Source organism: Rhinatrema bivittatum, chromosome 18 (assembly GCF_901001135.1).
Source record: "Rhinatrema bivittatum chromosome 18, aRhiBiv1.1, whole genome shotgun sequence".
In the NCBI taxonomy this organism is placed as follows: Eukaryota; Metazoa; Chordata; class Amphibia; order Gymnophiona; family Rhinatrematidae; genus Rhinatrema; species Rhinatrema bivittatum.
In genome coordinates this window covers 57,820,339-57,837,535 of record NC_042632.1, presented here as the reverse complement: position 1 = coordinate 57,837,535, position 17,197 = coordinate 57,820,339, and the positions used below count along the sequence as shown (strand labels likewise).

The window sequence follows — 17,197 nt, the reverse complement described above, 5'->3', positions numbered from 1 at the left end:
ATGATGCCCAAATTCTTTTGCTGAGTTGTTCCATATAAAGCATGTTAATGACAGGGTGGGTTACATTTCCCTCTGCACTTGTCCACATTAGATTTCATCTCCCATTTGGATATCTAGTCTTGCAAGGTCGTCCTGCAATTTCTCACAATCCATTTGTGATTTCACTACTCTGAATAATTGTATGTCCTCTGCCTCACTTGCCATTCCCCTTTCCACATCATTTATAAATATATTAAAAAGCACCGGTCCAAGTACAGATCCCAGAGGCATTCCACTGAGAAAACAGACCATTTAATTCTACTCTCTTATAACGATGGTTTGCAATCCACAAGAGGACATGGCCTCCTACCCAATGACTCTTAGGAGTGTCATGTGGGACTCTGTCAAATGCCTTCTGAAAATCTAAATACACTGCATCTACCGGCTCACCTTGATCCATGTTTATTAACCACTTAAAAAAAAAAAAAAAGGAAGCAGATTATTCTTTATAAGTTTCCACGATTTTTCCTGGCACTGAAGTCAGGCTCACTGGTCTATAGTTACCCCAATCGCCCCTGGAGCCTTTTTTAAATATCTGGTTATGTTGGCCACCCTCCAGTCTTCAGGTACAATGGGTGATTTTAATGATAGGGGACAAAATTACTAGTCCTAGATCTGAAATTTCATTTGAGTTCTTTCAGAACTCTGGGGGTTACACCATCTGCTCTGACTGATTTGCTACTCTTCACTGTGTCAATTTGCCCTAGGACATCTTCCAGGTTCACTGATTTGGTTCAGTTCATCACCTGATTAATATACACCAAAGCAAAGAATGTATCTAAGGCTTTGGGCAATGGCCTTATCTTCCCTAACAGCCCCTTTAATCATGTAAGGGTCCAACCGACTCCCTCACAGGCTTCCTGCTTCAGATACATTTTTAAAAGTTTTTATTATGAGTTTTTGCAGCTACAGCCAGCTTCTTTTTAAAATTCACTCTTAGCCGGCCTTATCAATGTTTTACATTTAACTTAACAATGCTTATGCTTTTTCCTATTTTCTTCAGATGGATCCTTCTTCCAATTTTTGAAGGAAGTTCTTTTGACTAAAATAGTCTCTTCCACTTTACCTTTTAACCATGCCAGTAGTCATCTGGCCACTTTTCCACCTATTTTAATGCATGGAATACATCTGGACTGGAAGGTTTATATCTCTGAATATGCAAGATAACAATGAATAACTTATGCAGCTAAATTTAGCCAGATATGTTTTGTTTTGTTTTTTTTAAATATTGGCCTCACTAAATTGGAAGCCAAGATAAAATGTATTCTACGCAGTAAAAAAAAGTTCAAAGTCCAAACCAGTTTCAGCATGGTTAAAAGGTAAAGTGGAAAAAAGTCAAAAGCAAAAAAAAAAAAAAAACATTTTTAAAAATATGAAAAACAAATCTCAATGAAGAAAACAGTCCTTGTGGCCATTGGTTCAAGTAGAAAGATTGGGCCTCATTTACCAAGTAATTTTCCCGTACACATGTAAAGACCCTTTGCAAGATACATACCGTATTTTTCGCTCCATAAGACGTACCTAGGATTCAGAGGGGGAAAATTAAAAAAAAAATGTTTGTGCTAAACCAGCTTTGTCCCCGGGTGTCTGTGCGTCTTATCAAGCAAATTAGGGGAGTGCATAACTTTTTTTTTTTCCTCCCCACTTTGTTTTTGGGTGTGGGGAGGGCCTTTTCGGTCCACTCCCCAAATCAGAAAACTTTTATCTTTCTCTGGGAACCCCCCTCCCCCCAAAAAACCCCATCCCAACCCTTTAAAGTAACAATCCCCCCCTCCTACCCCCCCCCCACCGAGACCTGCCAAATTAATTAAATATAACCCCCGACCCCCCCCCAGACCTGCCAAATTAATTTACTACAACCCCCCCCCCTCCAAGACCAGCCAAAAGTCCCTGGTGGTCCAGCGGGGGTCCGGGAGCGGTCCGGGAGCGATCTCCTGGGCTTGGGCCGTCGGCTGCCAGTAATCAAAATGGCGCAGACGGCCCTTTGCCCTTACTATGTCACTGGGGTCAACCAATGGCAGCGGTAGCCCCTGTTAGAATTTCCTGTTAGAAATTGTTTAACCTATCCTTTCCTCTAACTACCAAGTTCCACATTCCCTGTTATAATGTAATTTCTTGCTTCCATTGTTAACTGGTTTTTTCCCCCTAGTTCATTGTAAACCGGTACGATAAGACCTGGTCTTGAGCATCGGTATATTAAAAGAATTTAAATAAATAAAACGCACAGACATTTCCCCCCTACTTTTGAGGGGAAAAAAGTGCGTCTTATGGAGCGAAAAATACGGTACTTTTATTTCACTTTTCTAAGCTTAAAAATGAGTCCATTTGATAGAGCGGCAATTTCTCTTACAGATGATATATCCTGTGAGCTAAGGCCATACCCAGAGCTACTTCTTCCTAGCTTAGAAGTTAGAAAAAGCAGGAAACTGAAGGGGGGGGGGGGTAAATAAGTCAGTAAAATAAAACTGAGTTTAACTGCTCCCGATATCACACAATAATTATAGCAGAAGCAAACAAGAACAGAAACCTAAAAAAACTTTCAGCACAACATTAAATGTCATCCAAGTAAGTAATTGCAGATATAAAACTCAGGAAAGTAGTGTTGACATTTTGCTAAACAGGCCATGATTAAAATTAAGGTCTAAGATGGACAACTTTGCCATCCAATCAGATTTGAAATGAACTCTAGCCAATTGGTAACAACTTGCTAAAATGGCAGTGTCCCTCTGATTGTCCTAAGGCTCATGAGATATCTGAAAGGCCAATAATCAGATGTCTTAACCAGCTAACCAATAAAAGAGGCCTAGCACCAGACATCAGCCACTTATGAATTTTATTTTTTTTTTTTTATATACTGACACTTGGAAGCCTTGTTCTCTTTATTCATAGAAACATAGAAATGACGGCAGAAGAAGACCAAATGGCCCATCCAGTCTGCCCAGCAAGCTTCACACATTTTTTTCTCTCATACTTATCTGTTTCTCTTAGCTCTTGGTTCTATTTCCCTTCCACCCCCACCTTTAATGTAGAGAGCAGTGATGGAGCCGCATCCAAGTGAAATATCTAGCTTGATTAGTTAGGGGTAGTAGCCGCCGCAATAAGCAAGCTACACCCATGCTTATTTGTTTTACCCAGACTATGTTATACAGCCCTTATTGGTTGTTTTTCTTCTCCCATGCTGTTGAAGCAGAGAGCCATGCTGGATATGCATCGAAAGTGAAGTATCAGGCACATTTGGTTTGGGGTAGTAACCGCCGTAACAAGCCAGCTACTCCCCGCTTTGTGAGTGCGAACCCTCTTTTCTTCTCTCCTGCCGTTGAAGCAGAGAACTATGCTGTATATGCATTGAAAGTGAAGTATCAGGCTTATTTGATTTGGGGTAGTAACCGCCGTAACAAGCCAGCTACTCCCCTCTTTGTGAGTGTGAATCATTTTTACCACATTTCCTCTTGCTGTTGAAGCTTAGAGTGATGTTGGAGTCACAGTAAGCATGTGTATGTTTATTTAATAAGGGTATGGTCTCCAGGCAGTAGCCATCATTCTGGCGAGTCACCCACTCTTCATTGGCGGCCTCTTGACTTTATGGATCCACAGTGTTTATCCCACGCCCCTTTGAAGTCCTTCACAGTTCTGGTCTTCACCACATCCTCCGGAAGGGCATTCCAGACATCCACTACCCTCTCCGTGAAGAAATACTTCCTGACATTGGTTCTGAATCTTCCTCCCTGGAGCTTCAAATCGTGACCCCTGGTTCTGCTGATTTTTTTCCTACGGAAAAGGTTTGTCGTTGTCTTTGGATCATTAACACCTTTCAAGTATCTGAAAGTCTATATCATATCACCTCTGCTCCTCCTTTCCTCCAGGGTGTACATATTTAGATTCTTCAATCTCTCCTCGTACGTCATCCGATGAAGATTCTCCACCTTCCTGGTCGCCCTTCTCTGTACCGCCTCCATCTTGTCTTTGTCCTTTTGAAGATACGGTCTCCAGAACTGAACACAGTACTCCAGGTGAGGCCTCACCAAGGACCTGTATAAGGGAATAATCACTTCCCTTTTCTTACTCGATATTCCTCTCTCTATGCAGCCCAGCATTCTTCTGGCTTTAGCTATTGCCTTGTCACATTGTTTCGCCGACTTCAGATCATTAGACACTATCACCCCAAGGTCCCTCTCCTGCTCCGTGCCCATCAGCCTTTCCCCCCCCATCGAATACAGTTCATTCGGATTTCCACTCCCCATATGCATGACTTTGCACTTCTTGGCATTGAATCTCAGCTGCCATATCTTCGACCACTCTTCCAGTTTCCTTAGATCTCATCTCATTCTCTCCACTCCTTCTGGCGTGTCCACTCTGTTGCAGATCTTAGTGTCATCCGCAAAAAGACAAACCTTACCTTCTATCCCGTCCGCAATGTCGCTCACAAAGATATTGAACAGGACCGGTCCCAACACCGATCCTTGCGGTACACCACTTAATACCGCTCTCTCTTCAGAGAAGGTTCCATTTACCATCACACATTGTCTTCTGTCCGTCAACCAATTTGCAATCCATGTCACCACCTCGGCACTCACTCCTAAGCTTCTCGTTTTATTCACCAGTCTCCTGTGCGGAACCGTATCAAAAGCTTTGCTGAAATCCAAGTATATGATATCGAGCGCTCTTCCTCGATCCAATTCCTTGGTTACCCAGTCAAAAAAGTCAATCAGAATTGTCTGACAGGATCTTCCTCTGGTGAATCCATGCTGCCTCTGGTCCATCAATTCTCCCGACTGTAGATAGTTCACTATTCTCTCTTTCAACAGTGACTCCATTACTTTTCCCACCACCGAAGTGAGGCTAACCGGTCTGTAGTTACCAGCCTCCTCTCTGCTCCCACTCTTGTGAAGCGGGACCACCACCGCTCTTCTCCAATCACTCGGCATCACTCCCGTTTCTAGGGATCTATTGAACATATTCGTACCACCTTTCAGAACAAACAGGTGATCTGACCTTCAGAAACTGTTGATCTTCAAAAGCACAGCAGGACCCAATGCATATCCACAAGCAAAGTTCATTTGCATGCAGAGAAGAATAGTCCAAAGTTCAAAAAGTAGGAATCTCCACAGTTTGATTTGAGTGAAAAGGATATACCACCTTTGGCAATAAAGGTGCCATGCGTAAAGACATCCCCATCCTCCAAAATTTGAAGAAAGGGGTCTCTACAAGACCATGCTTGAAGCTCTGAAACCTTCTACCCAAACAAATTGCCACTAGGAAGACAATCTTCAACATGAGGTCCTTCAGCAATGCTTTCCTCAACAGCTTGAATGGAGGACCATAGAGAACCTATAAAACCAAATTAAAGTTACATGAGGAAAACACTCACCTCAAGAGAGAATATTTCAGCAATAAAATTTAAAAATTTGCACATAACCCAAGAACAGTTCTCAATAGTCTCAAACCTAACCAGTGACAAACAAGAATCACCACAAAACCTACCAGAAACAAAACGTAATGAAATCGCCAAATTTTTCAGTGACAATCACTAAACTAAGAGACAAACTTCCAAATACTGCCAACCAAGAAATTAAAATGCAAAAAAGGGATGTCAACCCATGGACATCTTTCACTGAGATATCTGAAATGGAAGTGGAACATATGCTAAAAAATGTAAACCCCGCCCCACACAAAATTGACAATACCTACAACTGAACTGAAAAAAATCAGCTAATATAGTCACCCATACGCTGACTAAAATCATAAACCTATCCCTAGAAGAAGGAACAATGCCGGATATACTGAAAGGAGCAATAATAAAACCAATAATTAAGAAAAAAAAACAGTGATCCCCTCATCCTAAACAACTATAGACCAGTATCAAATCTTCCTTTAATAGCTAAACTAATTGAAAAAATGGTACAGAAACAGCTACTGAACACCTGGATAACAATAACATACTGTATCCTTCTCAACACGGTTTTCGAAAACATTACAGCACTGAGACTCTGCTCCTCTCTCTAACAGATAACATTCTAAGAGGCTTTGATAGTGGTAAACACTACATTCTACTAATGCTTGACCTATCTGCAGCCTTTGACACAGTAAACCATAAAATACTACTAAATAGACTGGAAGAAATCGGATTACATGGCCTAACTTTAAAATGGTTCAGATCATATCTAAAAAACAGGTTTTTCCAAGTTCAGATCAACAACACATTATCAGAAAAAATTAATCTCAAAACAGGAGTTCCACAGGGATCAGCCCTATCTGCGACCCTTTTTAACATATACATGCTGCCATTATGCCACTTACTTGCAGGGCTAGGAATTATCCACTACATTTACGCCGACAACATTCAACTAATTCTACCCATAGAGGACACTAGAGAAAACATTAAACCTAGCCAACATGTACCTAAGCATTATAAAACAACTACTGACACAAATGGAACTTGTAATTAATATTGATAAAACAGAATTTCTTCACTTAGAACGAAAAAATTCTGAAATCAGTCAAACATCAATAATACTCAAATACAACCAGAAAATTGAACTAGCAGAAAAAGTACGTAACCTGGGAATAATAATAGACCCTGAAATCAATCTGAAACAACACATATCACTAAAAGTAAGGGAAGGTTATGCAAAACTCATAGTACTCAGAAAACTTAAACCACTGCTAACTCAAAATGACTTCCGAACAATACTGCAGGCACTAATCTTCTCCAGCACAGATTACTGCAATGCCCTTATGCTAGGACTACCTAATACAACATTAAGACCACTGCAAATACTTCAGAACACAGCAGCTAGAATACTAACTGGAAAAAGGAGGAGGGACCATATAACTGAAACCCTAGCAGAGTTACATTGGCTACCAATTGAACACAGAATTAAATACAAAACCCTATGTATCATTCACAAACTAATTTATGATGAGAAATCAGACTGGTTGAACACAGCATTACGGGTACACACGCCACACAGAAACCTCCGATCAGCAAATAAAGCACTCCTAACCATTCCATCAGTTAAAACAGCAAGACTGACCCAAGTGAGAGAAAGAGCCCTATCACTAGCAGGACCCATAATCTGGAACACAATGCCTCCAGAAATCAGGCTACAAAGTGATCTCAAGACATTCAAGAAAAACCTAAAAACATGGCTTTTTAAACAAGCATTTTACAAAGAGACAGGAGAATAGAGAGAAATATTTCAGGAAAAGACAGAAAGGCACCGACATACAGTCCTTAGGACTATACAGTAGATTAGTCTATGAACTCCACACCACAATAACCCATAACTATAATACTATGTGTGACAAAACTACCGGTGTAAGTACCTTGGTACAATTGGTCATGAACTACTTCGCTAAATGACTGTCTAATGATATATTGTAACCGAACCTTTTACGGCACCTGTTAGAATGTACTATAGTACACTTTTACCTACATTAAATATGTGCCTACATGTAAACCATTGCGACGGTGTTTAACTTAGCAACGGTATAGAAATGTTTTTAAATAAATAAAATTGGAGGCCTGCATAATGCTTCACTCCTCTAAGAAAACTGATGACATCCAGATGCGAAGCCCAGGACAACCCCTGTACCTTACCTCTAAAAACAGCCCAAGGCGAGAAATGAAAGTGAACCCCTTAGCTAAACAGTTCTGCAAATAGGCCAGAATGTGAGAAACCTATACACAAACAGGAGCAATCCCCTCCTCAAGCCACGACACCCTGACATAACCCAATGAAGAAGCCTGCAGCGAGGACATGACGACTTCCTCTAAACAGCCTTTCAATCACAAACTATTCCTTTCAAAAGTCAAGCCACAAGAGAAAAGCAAGCCACCTGATCTAAAAAAAATTGGACCTTGATGAAGTAGCCTGGAAAGATGCCAGAGTCTTAGAGGCCCGTCCACTGACAGATTTATCAAATCCACGAACCATAGCCGATGCAGCCATTCCAGGGCCACAAGGATCACCTCCCCTGGGTGAGTCTCGATATGCCTTAGCACCCTTCTTATTACGGCCAAGGAAGAAGCACATACCATAGAATCTCATGTGGCCAAAGACGACCAAGAGCGTTGAGGCCCTCTGCCCAGTGCTCCCTCCTGACTGAAATAGCGGCATGCTTTAGCATTCTGCTTCGATGCCATCAGATCCAGCTGTGGAATACCCCACCTGGACCGAATAAGAGCCATTGCCTCTTCCGCTAGCTCCCATTCTCTAGGGTCTAGCACCTGCCAGCTGAGAAAGTCTGCTTGAACACTGTCCATCCCAGCTACGTGAGATGGACTCCTGTTCGCCCCTTGATGGTGGATGTAAGCCATCACTGCTTTGTCCAATAGGACCCTCACCACTCAATCACACAACTGCGGAAGAAAAGAAAGCAGCGCTTTGTGAACCGCTCTCCTTTCCAAATGATAGATTCCCTGACCCTGCACCATATGTCACTGACAGATGGCACCCCAGCCCTTCAGACTGGCAGCAGTGGTCTCTACCACCCAATTCTCCAACTCCACTCCTAGCTCCAAATGGCCACCAGGAGAGACTGGACCTGGATTCCCCCTGCAGTGGTAGATGGAACTGAAACTCCTCTGACTGAGGGTTCCAGCGACACAGAAGCATCCTCTGAAGAGGCTGCATCTGCATGAACACTCAGGGTACTACACAGGAGTAGGTACCATAGAATCAAGAACCTGCAAATAATCCCAGACTTTGGGTAGCAAAAGGTGCAACCACCTCTGGACTTGCGCCTGCAACTTCAACGCTCTCTCCCCTCTGTGAGGAGCACCTTGCCTAGTATGTTATCGAAGTGGGCCTCCAAGTATTTCAGCAACTGGATCAGAACCAAAGTTGCTCTTTGCCAAAATTTGCTAACCAGCCTAGAACCTTTGCATGACTCTCTGGCAAAGCTCCATCTTTAGCTGAATAAGCCAGGCATCCAGATAAGGCTGCTCCAAGATGCCTTCCTTCCAAAGCACTGTGGCCACCACACCATCACCTTGATGAACACACAAAATGCTGTCACTAAAATAAACGGGAGCATGCAGCTTTGAAAATGCTCTCCCAGCACCAGATATGAATATAGAGATATGCCTCTGTGAGACTGAGAGAAGCCAAGAACTCCCCTTCACGGACCCACAATAACCAAGGGCAGGGTCTCCATTCGGAAACCTGGAACAGAGAGTTGCATTTACCTTCTTTAGGTCAATAGCTACCCTCCTTTGGAACCGTGAAACAGATGGAATACCTTCCTGTTGTCCTGCTCCCCTGGGGGCTTGGGGACTATCACCTCTGGGAGTCATAGGCGATCTAGCGTGGCACAAACTGTCTCTTGTTTGCTACTGGAGGTGCAAGGGGAGATCATGTAGGCTTTGCGGACTGGCCTAGCAAGTTCTAAGATGTAGCCATCTTATGACAGTGAGCACCCACTAGTCTGTGGTTATCTCAGTCCACTCTTCATAGAAGAGGGACCACTGCCCCCCCATACGACCTCTGGATCACCTGCACTTCACTGTGCAGTTTTACCTCCTCCAGCCCCGATCAAATGTTCTGCAGGCAGGCCACTGACTTTCAATCTCTCCAACAAAAGAAGGTCACCAACCCCTTGTTTGCACCACACTACCAGGGGGATGGGTCTGCCATGGTACCTGGCACCCTTGGGAGCACTTTTGATTGGGAAAAAAAAAAACAAACTCCAGGACTGCAGGTTTTGCACTTCTACCTTCTGAGGGGCTGCAGGTGGCACCGACTTACATGACAGTTCCAGTAAAGCTTTCCTTCTGTCTCTTCTACTATTAGGGGTGAAAAACCCAGGTGTCTGGACTGATCTGGGAGATAGGGAAAGGTGGAATATAAATACAAATACTACTACTACTACTTTTACCCACAAATTTTGCCTCGACTTTCAAAGGCAAAATATGACCAAATTTTCCCTATGAGAACAGCCCCAGAGATTTCCATCTGCTTCTTGTGCAGAGAAACCAGCATAGATCAGTCTGTAAACTTTGCAAGTTATTTTCCTCTCCCAAAATGCATCCTGCACATACTGGTAACTCCAAACATGTTTACTTTTAAGTCATTTCCAAACTCCCAATCCCCACTCACCCCACAGGAGTAGATGTCCTGCACATATTTAATGTAACACTGAGCAGCCTGTTCACATTCATTCAGCTGTTCATGGAGTCTGGAAAGAGAGAAGTGCAATCAGTAAGAGCCCAGTCCAGGAAGCTCCAGGCCCTGCAAACCAGAAAGAGACTTCCCCCACTTACTTTGCCAGTTTCACCAGTGCCATTTTCTCCACATCTCCCACAGAGTAGGCCCTCCAGTAGCACTGCCAATATGACAAAATTTGTTACTCCTAAATAAAGGTCCAGCAGTTAATGTGCTGTTGCCTATTCTGAACCTTAAAATATATTTTTGATTTAATGAATTTGATGCTTAAGGTATCCAGCTGAAAACATCATAATCTAATAATTTTCCATGTATCCACAAAGTAGTTAAAACATTATCTGCTTTAGCCTCTCTCTAGATGGGTTCGTCCCAATCTCCATTCTCATTCTCTGCAAAGAGGGTGAACTGAAACTAAAGCTGAAGGTAATTTATGATGTGGATACTTGTGGGAACTAAGCAAAGACCAACTTAATCATATAGGATATCAACCTTAAGACACAATGGACCGGTGCTGGATTTCAAATGAACCACCTAGAGGTAAACGGTTCCGTACACCATTGCTAGCAGGGTTATATATGTTAGTTGGATAAATGCCATTGAAAATTGTGTTTGTGAACTAGAAAAACCAAACAAAGCTACAGGGCCAGAGAAGATACATACTAGGATATTAAGTGATGTCGGAGGTTAACAAATCAACAGAAGAACCCTGTTCAATGACCTCTGGAGAAGGGATGTTTTGGAGGGCAGGAAAGGGAGGTGGATATTGTCCCTCTTTATAAAAGTGGTAATAGATTGGAAATTACAAGTTGTTCAGTCTGACTTTGGTGGTGAGAAAGAGAGACTTCTAAAGAATAAAAAAAAGTGATGAAGCATCTTGAATCCTGCATGCTGAAGGATCAGAGGCTGCTTGGTTGACTCCCTTAGTTGGGTGACCAGAGAAAAATGTCCATGGATGCAGAGTACTTTGACGTCAAAAGCTTTTGATACTGTCCTACAAAGGAGGCTAGAAAGTAGGACCTAAGCTGGTGGTCTAGATTAAAAACTGGTTCAGGGGTAGATACAGCTTGATAAGAAAATTATTCCTTACCTGCTAATTTTCGTTCCTGTAGTACCAAGGATCAGTCCAGACGGTGGGTTATGTCCCCCGTCCAGCAGATGGAGTCAGAACAAACTTCTGAGGGAGGTGCTACATAAGCCCGCATCCCTGGCCTCATTCCCCAGTACACAGACTAACAAAGCCAGAGAAAAAGAGAAAAGAGACAGAGGGATCAAGTAAACCAACTGAACAATATGTCATCATAAAAACTGAACCAACGAGTGTGCAACATGGCAACTTGTGAACAGAACTGTAGATAAAGGCTCTCCAGAGATTATGGATATATACACACAGGGAACCCTGAAGGACAACTAGCAATCAAAATCGAGCAGTAAAACAGAGGGAGGGTGTCTGGACTGATCCTTGGTACTACAGGAACGAAAATGAGCAGATAAGGAATAATTTTCTTTTCCTTGTACGTACCAGGATCAGTCCAGATGGTGGGCCGTAGATAGCCCTGCTCGAATGACCCTATCACCAAAAGAACCAAAGGTCTACATTCGGACATCCAGGCGATAGTGCCGAGCAAAGGTATGGAGAGATTTCCAAGTGGCTGCTCTGCAGATCTCCTGTGATGAGACCGAGAGGCATTCCCAAGCCCAAGATGTGGCTTGAGAACGAAGCGAGTGAGTCTTCCCTGCGCCAATATTCGCTGCCGCAATGGCCTCCTTCAGCTAGTGGGCTATTGTCGTCTTGGAAGCCATACATCCCTTCTTAGGACCAGACTAGAGAACAAACAGATGGTCTGAGAGTCGGAAATCATTGGTGACCTCCAGGTAACGCATCAGACAGCGCTTATCATCAAGCTTAAGGAGATCTCGAGAGTCAACCGAAGAAAAAGAAGGCAATTCCACCATCTGATTAAGGTGAAAAGTGGAGACCACCTTGGGAAGAAATGAGGGTACCGTACGCAAGGTAACCCCTAAATCAGTGAGCCTGAGATAAGGTTCCCTGCATGATAATGATTGAAGCTCAGAAACAAGCCGAGCCGAAGCAATGGCCACCAGGAAGATAGTCTTGAGAGTGAGGTCCTTGAGACTAGCGGCACGCAGAGGCTCGAACGGAGGTCCTCCTAGATTTCTGAGCACCAAGTTGAGACTCCAGGAGGGACAAGGAGACTGCCACGGTGGTCTCAAATGCTTCACCCCCTTAAGAAAATGAACAACATTCAGATGAGAAGAGAGGAGGGTCTTATCCCCCCAGCGACATAAGGCTCCCAAGGCAGCCACTTGGTCCCGTAGAGAGTTGTAAGCTAAACCCTTGTCCAACCCGTTCTGCAAGAACGAAAGGACCTGAGTAACTGAGGCGTGAGTCGCCTGTATGGTATGCATCGAGCACCATGCTTCGAAGACCTTCCACACCCTGACATAGGCAACTGAAGTAGATGTCTTGCGCACTCGCAGCAAAGTTGATATCATGGCCTCCGGGTAGCCGCGGCATCTCAACTTGCGCCTCTCAAAAGCCAAGCCGCAAGACAAAAGCGATCTGCCCCGTCGAAAAATACTGGTCCTTGCCGGAGGAGACGTGGGAGATGACCTAGCCGTAAGGGTCCTTCCTCCGCCAGGTTGAGGAGATCTGCGAACCAAGGGCGTCAAGGCCACGCCGGCGCCACCAGAATTATCAAGCCCTGGTGGCCCTCTATTCGTCGCAGAACCTTGCCTATCAGGGGCAATGGAGGAAACACATAGAGGAGATGACGGGGCCACGGCAGTACCAGTGCATCGACTCCCTCCGCACCGCGCTCTCTTCTGTTTACCACCCAACCAAGTGGCTGAAGAACATCGAGAACTTTGTTAACGACTGATGGCAGAGAGCCTCCAACTGTGCCCTGATAAGCCAGCCATCCAGATATGGGTGCACTAGAACCCCTTCCTTCCGAAGTGCCACTGCTACCACCACCAACTTAGAGAGGGTGTTTGGGGCTGTGGCCAGTCCAAAAGGAAGGGCCTGAAACTGAAAATGTTGCCCCAGGACCATGAAGCAAAAATGCTGCGAGTCCAGATGGATAGGAATGTGCAGATAGGCCTCCGTGAGATCCAGTAAGGCCAGAAACTCCCCTTGTTAACCGCCTTCAATATGGCTGCCACTCCCGTTCCGGCCAGGCAAAAAACAGCGTCCAACCCAGAACCCTGGCCCGCATCCGGCCCCGAATCGCCCGACCTTCGATGCTGCTTCAGCTGGAGGACATCAGCATAACTGGCACAAAGCCTGCCCCTATTAAGTCACTCGCGGCACCATGGACCATAACTGAGGGGAGACCCAAAAAAATATTAAGAAACCGCAGAAAAAGCAGTCCCCCCACGGAAAAACAGCCCCTCTTACCGCCACAGGGAGAGAAGGAGTTCGCCCACACAGCAGTGCCGTGCCACTGTCTGAATGAATCAAAGACTTTTTTTCCCAAAAAAAAAACCAACCCTTTACCTCACTGAGACCCAGAGCCTAAGGCAAGTCTCAGGAATAGGGGGATAAACTCCAATGGAGCCTGCAGCCGCCAGAGCAGCCCCTTGACAGGGAGAGATCTGGACAACCCCATGGGCGCACAGAAGAGCACACAGAAGGGTGACAACCCCCGGCTCATCCGTCTCAACTGGATGGGGTAGGACCCAAAAGGATTCCTAAAAAGAAATAAAGAAACCTCTGGGCGGAAGGCTCAAAAGAAAAAAAGTTATTCAAAACTGCAGATTTAGCACCCTCTGCCATCTGCTGGAGACAGAGAAATACTGAGGAACTGCAGGTGGCACTGGGGTTTATGAAGCAGTGTCAGTGAAACGCTGCCTCCATCTGCTGGAGACAGAGAAATACTGAGGAACTGCAGGTGGCACTGGGGTTTATGAAGCAGTGTCAGTGAAACGCTGCCTCCATCTGCTGGAGACAGAGAAATACTGAGGAACTGCAGGTGGCACTGGGGTTTATGAAGCAGTGTCAGTGAAACGCTGCCTCCATCTGCTGGCAGGGATGCATAAACCCAGGAGTCTGGACTGATCCGGGTACATAGAGGGAAATTGTGTTACCTTCCCTTCTCAACTGTCTTTTATTGCTCAACCTATCACCACATTCAAGGGATGGGCGCCAGGATGGAAGCCCTTGAGTTAGTGGGCTTGCTTTGAGTCCCGACAAGAGGTGGTGAGCTTTCAAATTGTCAATGGCACGCTTCACTGCAAGACTTATCAATTGCAGGAACTTGGCCTCCAGAAGCATTTGCACGTCGGAGTAAGCAGACGCTCAAACCACACAGGTAGTGCCCTCCCAGAGAGAACAAACCCCATCAGATGGGTAGTGAGCTGCGTTGCTGTCCTGGCTCGTATCACTGCACAGAACAAACCATAGCAGATCAGCCCATTAAGATCAATTTGACTCAAAACAAGTTTAAGGACTAAATCACAACCATGAAATAGCCATAAACATTCTCTTCAGTTAAAAAAAACGTTTTTAGTTCAGGCATTTCAGCTTTACTGTGGCACAAAGAGCATAAGGATCATCAGCAGAATTACACTGCAACGACGGACCTTCTCTGAAATGTGACAGGTCACAGAAATTCCCTGCTGAAGTGCAGGTAACTATCTAAATCCCCAAATAATGGCCAATTTAGAGAATAGGGACTTCTCCTCAAAGGAGTGAATAAATTAGTGTCTAGGGCTCGCCTCACTGCAGGAGAACCGTCCGCAGGAGCATGGCCACACTAGTAAAGGTGCTAAAAGTAAAAAATAAACAACCTCTTCTTAATCAGCTACAAGAGCACAAGCTCTAACCTCCCATCCAAGGGCTGGAGGCAGAGAACACTGTTTGAATGTATTCTAATTATCACTTATAGTCTAGCAATGTCAAAAAAAAGTAGTTTTAGAACTCTGCCTCCATTTGCGCTGGACGAGAGGATATGCCCATAGGTTCGGGACTATGGGCAGAAGGAAGAGGAAAAAACAGTAAGCAGTGCCCAGAGCTGGATGCATAAAGGAAAGGCGTAATAGCAGGGGGGAAAAAGTGCTTGTGCTGTTGTGCAGGTCATTGGCAAGGCCTCACGGAGTACAGTGTCCATTTCTGGAGGTTGTACTTTTGGATAGATGCAGAGCAGGAACAGTCCAGAAAAAGGCTACCAAAGTGGGTTGATAATGTACCTACCACCTTTTGAGACAAGGCTTGAAATACATCTCCTGCGGCACGCATCCAGTCTCCAGAGGCACGCATCCAGTCTCCAGAGGCACGCATCCAGTCTCTAGCAGCACTCATCCAGGCTACAGAAGCACACATCCAGTCTCTAGCAGCACATCCAAGCTCCGGTAGCACTCATCCAGCACCGATCCAACCTGAACAATAATGTACTACCGACCACGCACCTACAAATCACTCATCCCAATCATGATTTCCCCCACTACACAGTTACTAGGACTCACCCTATTCACCATAATCCTATTCAACGCCCAATCTCTCACCAACAAAACTCTTATACTCAACGACATACTGCAGGACACAACCCCAGACGTTTGCGCCATAACAGAAACATGGCTCAAATCCACGGACATCACACTCATTAACCAATTACCAACGCAGACTTACGATTTCTTCTCCATCCCAAGACAAAAAAAAAGAGGAGGGGGTATCTTCCTAGCTGCAAAAAAATCCTTAAGGTTCTCACACCACCCCATCAGTACAGTAACTAAACTAGAACTAGGATTGTTCAAATCAGAACAACTCCAAATCCTGCTAGTCTACGCCCCGCCAGGCTTACTAGAGTCAGACTCCTCTCCTATCATCGAAACCATAACTCTGCATCTCAATCTTGACTCCCCTGCTATAATCCTGGGTGACTTCAATTTACATGTTGACAAAGTTCCCCTCTCTACAAACTGTGAAGCCCTCCTCACCGCACTGTCAGCGATGGGATTCAGACAACAAATCAATAACCCACCCACAAAGCAGGCCACACGCTCGATCTACTCTTTACAAACACTGGTATTTCTCTTACAAAACAACCAAATTGCAAAAAAGTCCCATGGTCAGATCATTCTCTAATCTCCACCAGTTTTTCCTTACCTCGATCAGACTCCAAACTCAACTCAAGACCCTCTTTCCTATACAGAAAACCTTGCAACTCGGAACATCTAAGTAAAGCTCTAACCTCGGATCTACCACTCATTGAAGTATCTACCCCTAACGCTGCCCTCCAATCCTGGTCCAAAATAACAAAATCTATAGCAAACACTCTCTGCCCACTGACAACCAAAACAAGGTCTGCTAATACATCCAAACGTCAACCCTGGTATAATGATGAACTACGAAAACTCAAACAATTACTTCGGCAAAAAGAAAGAAAATGGCGCAAAGCCCCTTCACCAGCCTCACTCTCTGATTACAAACGATCACTCCATCTTTACAAAAGTACCACGTTGAAAATCAAAAGAGACTACTATGCCCGAAAGGTTCATCATCTCAGCTTTGACTCAAAAGCTCTATTCGCCTTCGTTTCCAGCCTCACTATACCTATCACTCCAGATATACCACCCGAACAAGCCCAGACTAAAGCAGACGAATTGGCTCTTCATTTTAACAAAAAAATATCGGATCTCCTTAATCAGCTGATTCCAAACACTACGTCTCCAGATAACACATATCTTCCCCAAAATAAAGACATCCAGCTTAATGCCTTTGAACCCATCACAATCACAGAGATACAAAATGTATTAAAAAGAATGAAACCGTCATCACACCCATTTGATCAAATCCCTACCAAAATGCTTCTTCTTATCCCGGACACAATAGCAAAAACCCTAGCAGATATTATAAACTGCTCCTTATCACATGGCATCTACCCAGATGACCTAAAAACTGCCTCAATCAAGCCACTGCTAAAAAAACCAAATCTAAATGCATGTGATCCCAACAACTTCCGCCCTATTTCCAA

General features: G+C 44.4%; 1 protein-coding gene across 4 annotated transcripts in view; it reads right to left on the bottom strand.

Moving 5' to 3' along the window:
- The window catches only part of CDC23 (cell division cycle 23), a 52,807-nt gene that overhangs the window by 4,047 nt on the left and 31,563 nt on the right, over positions 1-17,197 (bottom strand). For 3 of the 4 annotated variants that reach the window (XM_029583592.1, XM_029583591.1, XM_029583593.1), the window contains 2 exons: positions 10,304-10,365; positions 10,140-10,218 (listed from right to left, as the gene is read on the bottom strand). The exons of the other annotated variant lie outside the window; for it this stretch is intronic. In XM_029583592.1, the coding sequence (XP_029439452.1) occupies positions 10,140-10,218; positions 10,304-10,365 (141 nt within the window). The remainder of the gene's footprint in view (positions 1-10,139; positions 10,219-10,303; positions 10,366-17,197) is intronic. 4 annotated transcript variants of the gene reach the window in all.